This window comes from Lampris incognitus, chromosome 17, assembly GCF_029633865.1.
Source record: "Lampris incognitus isolate fLamInc1 chromosome 17, fLamInc1.hap2, whole genome shotgun sequence".
Lineage (NCBI taxonomy): Eukaryota > Metazoa > Chordata > Actinopteri > Lampriformes > Lampridae > Lampris > Lampris incognitus.
In genome coordinates this window covers 2,022,049-2,034,211 of record NC_079227.1, presented here as the reverse complement: position 1 = coordinate 2,034,211, position 12,163 = coordinate 2,022,049, and the positions used below count along the sequence as shown (strand labels likewise).

At 40.1% G+C, this 12,163-nt stretch overlaps 1 protein-coding gene across 5 annotated transcripts in view; it reads left to right on the top strand.

Annotated features, from left to right (window-relative positions):
* The window catches only part of LOC130127984 (myoferlin-like), a 114,310-nt gene that overhangs the window by 22,358 nt on the left and 79,789 nt on the right, over positions 1 to 12,163 (top strand). For all 5 annotated transcript variants that reach the window (XM_056297694.1, XM_056297692.1, XM_056297693.1 and 2 more), the window contains 7 exons: positions 5,007 to 5,135; positions 5,949 to 6,011; positions 6,164 to 6,214; positions 6,328 to 6,358; positions 6,497 to 6,612; positions 6,706 to 6,832; positions 11,363 to 11,466. In XM_056297694.1, the coding sequence (XP_056153669.1) occupies positions 5,007 to 5,135; positions 5,949 to 6,011; positions 6,164 to 6,214; positions 6,328 to 6,358; positions 6,497 to 6,612; positions 6,706 to 6,832; positions 11,363 to 11,466 (621 nt within the window). The remainder of the gene's footprint in view (positions 1 to 5,006; positions 5,136 to 5,948; positions 6,012 to 6,163; positions 6,215 to 6,327; positions 6,359 to 6,496; positions 6,613 to 6,705; positions 6,833 to 11,362; positions 11,467 to 12,163) is intronic.

The window sequence follows — 12,163 nt, the reverse complement described above, 5'->3', positions numbered from 1 at the left end:
CACTCAAGATGTTTTATGCAAATAGTCATGATCTATACGCTAGCCACCAATACTTTTTCTTTTAGTTAAAATATAAAGAAATTATTCATTTTGTCCTGAGATACCGACGACAGAAAACATTCAGTAGATTGTGTATGAGCTTCATGTTAAAGCTTTTGGATGTACGGCTGAAGGTTGGAGGGGTTTGGGTTTGCAGGTTTAGACTATGGTGCCTCAACAGAAGACATTCAGATACTACATAGCATGTACTCCTTTTAATATCCCGTAGTAACTTCTGTTCTGTCTTTTAACATCCGGTAGTAACGTCTGCTCTGTCTTAACATCCAGTAGTAACTTCTGTTCTGTCTTTTAACATCCGGTAGTAACGTCTGCTCTGTCTTAACATCCAGTAGTAACTTCTGTTCTGTCTTTTAACATCCGGTAGTAACGTCTGCTCTGTCTTAACATCCGGTAGTAACTTCTGATCTGTCTCTTTGGAACGTAAATGGCGAAAATCAAAATTGGAAGTTTTTTACTTATCGTGGCATGAGTGTTTATTGAAATACAATCGTGCTTTATCTGCTATAAAAACAGCGTATCTCTCTCACTTAATATTAGTAAACATAACCCCAGACTTCTCTTTGACACTGTATCTAAACTTCCTAAAAAGCAGTCGTCTATTAGCCCCTCACCATTCACAGCCCATGAATTTCCAGACTTTTTCTGCAATAAGGTTGATGAGATCTTAAACAAAATTAGTTCTTCAACTCCATCTACTCCTGCAGATCCTGTCTTACCAAATTCATATCTATACAATGGGTCACTGACAGTCCCAGTTATTACAGCTTTTGTATCTCTCTTGATACTTTGACTAAGTTCGTGTCAGCTTCTAAACCAACTGCTTGCCTACTTGATCCCTTACCAGCAAAACTTTTTAAAGACCCCTGGCCTTTTCTGGGACCTACAATGCTAGACATTGTTAATTTATCACTTACTACTGGCATTCTTCCCAACAGTTTTAAGACAGTTGTGGTTAAAGCTCTACTTAAAAAATTGCACCTCGAGCCCGGGTCTCTTAGTAACTGTCGACCAGTCTCTAATCTTCCATTCTTTTCTAAAGTACTAGAGAGAGTTGTGTATCAACAGCTTTTGACCCATATAGAAGAAAACCATCTATATGAACCTTTTCAGTCGGCTTTCAGGCCCTGTCACTCAACCGAGACTGCTCTGACCAGAGTGGTGAATGATCTTTTACTAGCTATGGACTCTGATTCCACTTCTGTGCTTCTACTACTGGACCTCAGTGCAGTAGTAGAAGCTGTGATCACTGTATACTGTTAGATAGATTAAATTGTAATTTTGGTGTCTCTGGTTTAGCTCTCTCTTGGCTTAAGTCCTACTTATCTGGAAGAACACATTGTGTCTGCTATAGTAATATTATATCAAAATTCTCTGACGTTAAATATGGTGTGCCTCAGGGCTCAGTTCTTGGCCCTCTACCTTTCTCTCTTTATATTTTACCTCTTGGCCAAATTATACGCAGTTATGGAATAAATTTCCATTGCTATGCTGATGATACTCAGCTGTATGTGCCTATAAGGGCTGATGATCATACTCAAATCACTAACTTAGAGGCCTGCTTGGCTACTGTGAAAAACTGGATGTCACTTAACTTTCTGCTTTTAAATTCGGATAAACCTGAGATGCTGGTCATTGGCCCTGCTAGACACAGACACCAATTTGATCAAGTAACGATAACAATCGACAATTCTGTGGTTTCACAAAGTGTGGCAGCCAAAAATCTTGGTGTTACGTTTGATCCCAGCCTTTCCTTTGATAAGCACATTAAAGAAATCCCCACGACTGCCTTTTACACTTACGTAACATAGCTAAAATTCGGTCTTTTCTCTCCATGGCTGACGCAGAGACTCTAATACATGCATTTGTTTCATCAAGACTTGATTACTGTAATGTTCTGTTCTCAGGTCTGCCACATTCTAGTACTAGAAGTCTTCAGATGGTTCAGAATGCTGCTGCTAGAATCCTAACTAAAACTAGGAAATTTGACCATATTACACCAATTCTTGTCTCCCTTCATTGGCTTCATATCCATGTTAGATCAGAATACAAGGTGCTTCTGCTGACTTATAAAATCCTAAATGGGCTTGCCCCATCCTACCTGTCTGACCTCCTTAAACCTTACATGCCACCTCGAGCACTTCGTTCTCAAAATACAGGGCTCCTGTGTGTACCCAAAGTTAAAAAGAAGTCCACTGGCGGCAGGGCCTTTTCCTATCAGGCTCCATTGTTGTGGAATAACTGCCTGCTGCCATCAGACAATCAGAGTCTGTTGAGTCTTTAAATCCAAACTTAAAACTCATCTTTTTGCCTTAACCTACAATTAGTTGCCTTTAAATTGAGTGCTTCACAACCTGTACTGCATGGCGGGTTGGTTTTCTGTCTCAATGAATTTACTAATCACTGTTCTGCTGATGAGATTATAGCGTATAGATTATGACTAATTGATGACTTAATTGATTATGACTAATGACTACTGCAAACTGTTCTCTTCTCTCACATGTCTTTTCTCTCTCTCTGAATGATGTCTTCTCCTTTCACTTTTTCCATGTGTGAATGGTGTCATGTGAGTCTCCCTTGTGTGCATGTGCAGTCGGTTCTCCTCCCAGGTCGCCGTGGTGATGGTGGTCGCCTCTTGGACGCTGCCTGCCCTTCCTCTCATCACATTTTCTTTTTATATATCTTATAAATCCATATAATTTTTTTTTTTAATATGATAATGCTGGTCGCCTGGCTTGGGTCCTGGGCTGTTCCAGTGGCGTCTGGACACTGCTTGGCATCCTGCGCATCATATTCTTCATGAATTTTAAACGTCCATTATAATTCTGTTTACCCTCTTTCAATGTTGTATGGTGTAAATTGTGTAAGCACGACATCCATTGCACGTTGTCCATCTTGGGAGAGAGATGCTCCTCTGGTGCTCTCCCTGAGGTTTCTTCCTATTTTTTCTCCCAGTTAAAGTTTTTTTTTTTTAGGGAGTTGTTCCTTATCTGATGAGAGGGTCTAAGTACAGGATGTTGTGTTGCTGTTAAGCCCACTTAGGCAAATTTGTAATTTGTGCTGCTGAGCTATACAAATAAAACTGACTTGACTTGACTTTTAACATCCAGTAGTAACTTCTGTACCGTCTTTTAACATCCAGTAGTAACTTCTGTACTGTCTTTTAACATCCAGTAGTAACTTCTGTTCTGTCTTTTAACATCCAGTAGTAACTTCTGTTCTGTCTTTTAACATCCGGTAGTAACTTCTGCTCTGTCTTTTAACATCCGGTAGTAACTTCTGCTCTGTCTTTTAACATCCGGTAGTAACTTCTGTCCTGTCTTTTAACATCCAGTAGTAACTTCTGTTCTGTCTTTTAACATCCAGTAGTAACTTCTGTCCTGTCTTTTAACATCCAGTAGTAACTTCTGTACTGTCTTTTAACATCCAGTAGTAACTTCTGTTCTGTCTTAACATCCAGTAGTAACTTCTGTCCTGTCTTTTAACATCCAGTAGTAACTTCTGTACTGTCTTTTAACATCCGGTAGTAACTTCTGTTCTGTCTTTTAACATCCGGTAGTAACTTCTGTTCTGTCTTTTAACATCCGGTAGTAACTTCTGTTCTTTCTTTTAACATCCAGTAGTAACTTCTGTTCTGTCTTTTAACATCCGGTAGTAACTTCTGTTCTGTCTTTTAACATCCAGTAGTAACTTCTGTACTGTCTTTTAACATCCAGTAGTAACTTCTGTTCTGTTTTAACATCCAGTAGTAACTTCTGTACTGTCTTTTAACATCCGGTAGTAACTTCTGTTCTGTCTTTTAACATCCGGTAGTAACTTCTGTTCTGTCTTTTAACATCCGGTAGTAACTTCTGTTCTTTCTTTTAACATCCAGTAGTAACTTCTGTTCTGTCTTAACATCCAGTAGTAACTTCTGTTCTGTCTTTTAACATCCGGTAGTAACTTCTGTACTGTCTTTTAACATCCGGTAGTAACTTCTGTTCTGTCTTTTAACATCCGGTAGTAACTTCTGTTCTTTCTTTTAACATCCAGTAGTAACTTCTGTTCTGTCTTTTAACATCCGGTAGTAACTTCTGTTCTGTCTTTTAACATCCAGTAGTAACTTCTGTACTGTCTTTTAACATCCAGTAGTAACTTCTGTACTGTCTTTTAACATCCAGTAGTAACTTCTGTTCTGTTTTAACATCCAGTAGTAACTTCTGTACTGTCTTTTAACATCCGGTAGTAACTTCTGTTCTGTCTTTTAACATCCGGTAGTAACTTCTGTTCTGTCTTTTAACATCCGGTAGTAACTTCTGTTCTTTCTTTTAACATCCAGTAGTAACTTCTGTTCTGTCTTAACACCCAGTAGTAACTTCTGTTCTGTCTTTTAACATCCAGTAGTAACTTCTGTTCTGTCTTTTAACATCCGGTAGTAACTTCTGTTCTGTCTTTTAACATCCAGTAGTAACTTCTGTACTGTCTTTTAACATCCAGTAGTAACTTCTGTTCTGTCTTTTAACATCCAGTAGTAACTTCTGTTCTGTCTTTTAACATCCAGTAGTAACTTCTGTACTGTCTTTTAACATCCAGTAGTAACTTCTGTTCTGTCTTTTAACATCCGGTAGTAACTTCTGTTCTGTCTTTTAACATCCGGTAGTAACTTCTGTTCTGTCTTTTAACATCCGGTAGTAACTTCTGTACTGTCTTTTAACATCCGGTAGTAACTTCTGTTCTGTCTTTTAACATCCGGTAGTAACTTCTGTTCTGTCTTTTAACATCCGGTAGTAACTTCTGTACTGTCTTTTAACATCCAGTAGTAACTTCTGTACTGTCTTTTAACATCCAGTAGTAACTTCTGTTCTGTCTTTTAACATCCAGTAGTAACTTCTGTTCTGTCTTTTAACATCCGGTAGTAACTTCTGTTCTGTCTTTTAACATCCAGCAGTAACTTCTGTTCTGTCCTTCAGATGCGTGTTCGTATCATCGAGGCACGTCAGCTGCCTGGAAACAACATCAAGCCGGTAGTGAAGGTGCATGTGTGCGGTCAAACCCACCGGACGAGGATAAAGAGGGGGAACAATCCCTTCTTTGATGAGGTAAAGTATGGACCACACACAGGCTGTCACATCAGATGGAGAAATAAAACTCACTAGATCGTCATTGGAACACCAACTAGTCTCAGATACAGGCTGGAACCTGGAAGAAATGCTGCTGTAGCAGGAACGTCATCATTCCCTGTGCCGCAGAGCTGCTTTACATAAAGTACCACACTGACAGTCTGGGTCCATGTGTGTACACATTAGCCAAGACCAGACCAGGCCACTTCTAGTCTTTATGGGGGAGACTGAGTCCAGTCCAAGTCCTTATACTGTAAAGTCCCAGATCAGACCTTGAACATGTGGACTAGAGACTGAGTCCATAATCCAGGACCACAGCCCTAGTACTCATGTCCCATCACATGTCATGTATCTAGCATGTAGTAGTACTGTACTCATGTAATCATGTCTAACTCTATGGAGGTCTATATTTTCTTTATGTATATATACTACATGTAAATGGGTATGGATGAGGGTGAACTTTTATTATGATGTTCTGGCCATGGCGACACATTTCCTTAAGTAAGACAGTCAAGAATCAGTCTGTCTAGATGTGTAATATGAGAATATGAGAATTAACAGAGGTGTGAATGAAATGGACCACAGTTGCCCCAAATCCCAGTGTTTCCTACATGCTGTGTGTTCCGTTTTGAATACCAAGAGGAACACAAACAGTCCAAACAATGTTTTAATTTTATTTTTCAGTTACAGACCTGCGGGGTCTTCTATTATTTCTCTCAGCCTGGCCTGCTATTGAGACAGATCAGGTCAGCAGGTCCGATGGTTTGACATTATTAATATGAATATTTGCAGATGTTCTTCTACAATGTGCACATGCTGCCATCAGATCTGTTTGATCAATTCATCAGCATTCGGGTAAGAACAGTTCACTTTCTCTGCCTAAAACTGTTCTGTTCAACTCTTCATAATTTCATTTTGTGTCCAAGACTTTTCTCTGAGCAGTCCACTAGCTCAAACTGCAAGTATGAGAACACTAGTGGAAAATAACTCTGACTCAAATCCTGCAGGTGTACAACTCCTATTCTCTCAGAGCCGACAGTCTAATGGGAGAATTCAAGGTAGTCTATGTCTGTCTGTCATGCCGGACACATAGTGATGATGCATGTAGTATTATGAGGCCAGTGTAGTGTCTTATTATCAGTCTGGATGATCTTCTGTCTTTCATCCACAGCTGGACGTTGGCTATGTGTATGATGAGCCCGGTAAGCAGCTCAGAACCATAAGATTTGCATGTGCACTATGCTTCATTTTCATTTGCATAAAGATGCTTTTTGTTGTCTTTGAGTTGTGCAGGGTATATATAGTGTGTGTGTGTGTGTGTGCGCGTGCCTTTATTGTAGCACACTGCATCATGAGGAAGTGGCTTCTACTGAATGACCCAGATGACTCCAGTTCTGGGGCTAAAGGTTACCTCAAAGTCAGTCTCTTCATCGTGGGGACTGGAGATGAACCGCCGGTAAGAATGACTTCAGCTGGCCTGACCCACGTCCTCTTTCTCCACGTTAATGTGTGCCTTGTCTGTCTGTCTGTCTGGCTGTCTGCTCTGCAGGTGGAGAAGAGGGAGCCCAACAGTGATGAGGATGACATAGAGAGTAACCTGCTGCTGCCAGCAGGTGTTGCTCTGCGCTGGGTCGTTCTGTCTCTCAAGGTGTTCAGAGCAGAGGACATACCCCAGAGTAAGACATGCAGCACATCACCATTCAGGACTTTTAATGCCTTTCCACTATGGAAATGAACAAATCTTGCACAGTCATCACGGTCACACACAAACAACACACACATGCTCTATCTATCTATCTATCTATCTATCTATCTATCTATCTATCTATCTATCTATCTATCTATCTATCTATCTATCTATCTATCTATCTATCTATCTATCTATCTATCAATCACCAGGGCCGTGTTTAGCTTGAGTCCAGTCCAGTGATTTTGTTTCAGTTCCAGGTTTTATTGTGTAATATTAATGTTAGGAGAGTCATCTTTTTCAGTTTCAGAAGCATCATTTAATTTGTTAAAGCTGTTTTAGCGCCCCCTCTCTGAACACAGACAATTCTAAGGAGGTCGAGTTCGCAAGACTCTTTGATACAGCTAGCTAGCTAGGTCGGTCACTAGCATGATGTTGCTAGGCAACTATTTTAAAACAGACCAAAGCTGTGTCTGGAATCATTCCCTCATTCACTGTTCTCTCCATGTGAAACACTCAGGAGTGTACTGTATAGAGAGTAATATTTCACTCAGGAGTGTACTGTATAGGGAGTAATATTTCACTCAGTAGTGTACTGTATGGGGAGTAATATTTCACTCCGTCGTGTACTGTATGGGGAGTAATATTTCACTCCGTTGTGTACTGTATAGGGAGTAATATTTCACTCAGTAGTGTACTGTATAGAGAGTAATATTTCACTCCGTCGTGTACTGTATAGGGAGTAATATTTCACTCATACTGTATAGAGAGTAATATTTTACTCATTCGTGTACTGTATAGGGAGTAATATTTCACTCCGTCGTGTACTGTATAGGGAGTAATATTTCAATCATTCGTGTACTGTATAGGGAGTAATATTTCACTCCGTCGTGTACTGTGTAGGGAGTAATATTTCACTCAGTAGTGTACTGTGTAGGGAGTAATATTTCACTCCGTCATGTACTGTGTAGGGAGTAATATTTCACTCAGTAGTGTACTGTATAGGGAGTAATATTTTACTCATTCGTGTACTGTATAGGGAGTAATATTTCACTCAGTAGTGTACTGTATAGGGAGTAATATTTCACTCATACTGTATAGAGAGTAATATTTTACTCATTCGTGTACTGTATAGAGAGTAATATTTCACTCAGTAGTGTACTGTATAGGGAGTAATATTTCACTCAGTAGTGTACTGTATAGGGAGTAATATTTCACTCCGTCGTGTACTGTATAGGGAGTAATATTTCACTCAGTAGTGTACTGTATAGGGAGTAATATTTCACTCAGTAGTGTACTGTGTAGGGAGTAATATTTCACTCAGTAGTGTACTGTATAGAGAGTAATATTTCACTCAGTCGTGTACTGTGTAGGGAGTAATATTTCACTCAGGAGTGTACTGTATAGGGAGTAATATTTCACTCAGTAGTGTACTGTGTAGGGAGTAATATTTCACTCAGTAGTGTACTGTATAGGGAGTAATATTTCACTCCGTCGTGTACTGTGTAGGGAGTAATATTTCACTCAGTAGTGTACTGTATAGGGAGTAATATTTCACTCAGTAGTGTACTGTGTAGGGAGTAATATTTCACTCAGTAGTGTACTGTATAGGGAGTAATATTTCACTCAGTAGTGTACTGTGTAGGGAGTAATATTTCACTCCGTCGTGTACTGTATAGGGAGTAATATTTCACTCAGTAGTGTACTGTATAGGGAGTAATATTTCACTCTGTAGTGTACTGTATAGAGAGTAATATTTCACTGTAGTGTACTGTATAGGGAGTAATATTTCACTCAGTAGTGTACTGTATAGGGAGTAATATTTCACTCATACTGTATAGAGAGTAATATTTTACTCATTCGTGTACTGTATAGGGAGTAATATTTCACTCAGTAGTGTACTGTATAGGGAGTAATATTTCACTCATACTGTATAGAGAGTAATATTTTACTCATTCGTGTACTGTATAGAGAGTAATATTTCACTTAGTAGTGTACTGTATAGGGAGTAATATTTCACTCAGTAGTGTACTGTATAGGGAGTAATATTTCACTCCGTCGTGTACTGTGTAGGGAGTAATATTTCACTCAGTAGTGTACTGTATAGGGAGTAATATTTCACTCAGTAGTGTACTGTGTAGGGAGTAATATTTCACTCAGTAGTGTACTGTATAGGGAGTAATATTTCACTCAGTAGTGTACTGTATAGGGAGTAATATTTCACTCAGTAGTGTACTGTGTAGGGAGTAATATTTCACTCAGTAGTGTACTGTGTAGGGAGTAATATTTCACTCCGTCGTGTACTGTGTAGGGAGTAATATTTCACTCAGTAGTGTACTGTATAGGGAGTAATATTTCACTCCGTCGTGTACTGTGTAGGGAGTAATATTTCACTCCGTCGTGTACTGTGTAGGGAGTAATATTTCACTCAGTAGTGTACTGTATAGAGAGTAATATTTCACTCCGTCGTGTACTGTGTAGGGAGTAATATTTCACTCAGTAGTGTACTGTATAGGGAGTAATATTTCACTCAGTAGTGTACTGTGTAGGGAGTAATATTTCACTCAGTAGTGTACTGTATAGGGAGTAATATTTCACTCAGTAGTGTACTGTATAGGGAGTAATATTTCACTCAGTAGTGTACTGTGTAGGGAGTAATATTTCACTCAGTAGTGTACTGTGTAGGGAGTAATATTTCACTCAGTAGTGTACTGTATAGGGAGTAATATTTCACTCAGTAGTGTACTGTATAGGGAGTAATATTTCACTCAGTAGTGTACTGTGTAGGGAGTAATATTTCACTCAGTAGTGTACTGTATAGGGAGTAATATTTCACTCAGTAGTGTACTGTGTAGGGAGTAATATTTCACTCAGTAGTGAACTGTATAGGGAGTAATATTTCACTCAGTAGTGTACTGTGTAGGGAGTAATATTTCACTCAGTAGTGTACTGTATAGGGAGTAATATTTCACTCAGTAGTGTACTGTATAGGGAGTAATATTTCACTCAGTAGTGTACTGTGTAGGGAGTAATATTTCACTCAGTAGTGTACTGTGTAGGGAGTAATATTTCACTCCGTCGTGTACTGTGTAGGGAGTAATATTTCACTCAGTAGTGTACTGTATAGGGAGTAATATTTCACTCCGTCGTGTACTGTGTAGGGAGTAATATTTCACTCCGTCGTGTACTGTGTAGGGAGTAATATTTCACTCAGTAGTGTACTGTATAGAGAGTAATATTTCACTCCGTCGTGTACTGTGTAGGGAGTAATATTTCACTCAGTAGTGTACTGTATAGGGAGTAATATTTCACTCAGTAGTGTACTGTGTAGGGAGTAATATTTCACTCAGTAGTGTACTGTATAGGGAGTAATATTTCACTCAGTAGTGTACTGTATAGGGAGTAATATTTCACTCAGTAGTGTACTGTGTAGGGAGTAATATTTCACTCAGTAGTGTACTGTGTAGGGAGTAATATTTCACTCAGTAGTGTACTGTATAGGGAGTAATATTTCACTCAGTAGTGTACTGTATAGGGAGTAATATTTCACTCAGTAGTGTACTGTGTAGGGAGTAATATTTCACTCAGTAGTGTACTGTATAGGGAGTAATATTTCACTCAGTAGTGTACTGTGTAGGGAGTAATATTTCACTCAGTAGTGTACTGTATAGGGAGTAATATTTCACTCAGTAGTGTACTGTATAGGGAGTAATATTTCACTCAGTAGTGTACTGTGTAGGGAGTAATATTTCACTCAGTAGTGTACTCTCACACTGAACATTGCACGTGAAGAGGCGAAGCCTTGCATTGTCGTATTGTTAGCATAAAGTAGCGTACATACACTGGTCATTACCTTTTCAGTTGCATTATGGGACTTTTTGAAGGCACCAAATAATGAATACATTTTACAGTTAGAATTTGGACGCTCAGATGAAATGGAGGAAGGTGAATATAGTAAACTATAAAGCAAATAGGGAGCGATTCCAGACACCGACCAGCTGACACAGACCAGCTGACACGGACCAGCTGACACGGACCAGCTGGCACAGACCTGACACGGACCAGCTGGCACGGACCAGCTGGCACAGACCAGCTGACACGGACCAGCTGACACAGACCTGACACAGACCAGCTGACACGGACCAGCTGACACGGACCAGCTGACACGGACCAGCTGACAGACTGATGATTTTGGTCAGTCAGTGAGTGAACTGTCTTCGTCAGTGTAATGCAGGATGTCATTTATTACCAGAAGCTGGATGTGTTTTTGGCTGTGGTTGGATTATGTTGACAACCGGGAGGAGTGTTTCTCAAGGGGTCTCAGTCATATTTTCACAAATACAGGAGTTCTGTAACTTTGCATCAAAAAGCCTGTTAAAAGTACAAGATTGAAAACAGGACTTTAATGGGGCTGTGTGTTTAAACACACAGGAGTGTTCCGGTGCTGTAGTCTCTTTCCTGAACACTTCACTCGAGAAGAACAGCCGAGGGTTTTATTTTTGCTCTTCTCTGGTTTCAGTGGACGATGCATTTATCCAGACGATAAAAGAAATGTTTGGAAAAGACGAAAACAAGAAGAACCTGGTGGATCCCTTCTTGGAGGCCCGCTTCGCTGGAAAAAAGGTTCTGGTTGAATTCAGCCATGTTTCAGGGGAATAAGAATCTGTTGTCAAGTCAAGTAGGTTTTATTTGTCACAGGGGGGCAATTGTTGTGCAGCAGTGGCAACACACAAACTCTCCACAGAACACATAAGGCAAATAAATACAACATGTAGTGAGGAGAACAAAGGAGAGCCTGGAGAGGTGGAGGTATGCCCTGGAGAGAGGAGGAATGAAAGGCAGTAGGAGCAAGACGGAATAGCTATGCATGAATGAGAGGGAGGACAGAGGAATGGTGAGGATGCAAGGAGTGGAGGTGATGAAGATGTATGGGGTTAAATACTTGGGGTCAACTGTCCAAAGTAACGGGGAGTGCAGGAGAGAGGTGAAGAAGAGAGGGCAGGCAGGGTGGAGTGGGTGGAGAAGAGTGTCAGGAGTGATGTGTGACAGAAGGGTACCAGCAAGAGTTAAAGGGAAGGTTTACAAGATGGTAGTGAGACCAGCTATGTTGTATGGTTTGGAGACAGTGGCACTGATGAAAAGACAGGAGGTGGAGCTGGAGGTGGCAGAGATGAAGATGATAAGATTTTCACTGGGAGTGATGAAGAAGGACAGGATTAGGAAGGAGTATATTAGAGGGACAGCTCAGGTTGGACGGTTTGGAGACAAAGCAAGAGAGACAAGATGGAGATGGTTTGGACATGTGTGGAGGAGAGATGCT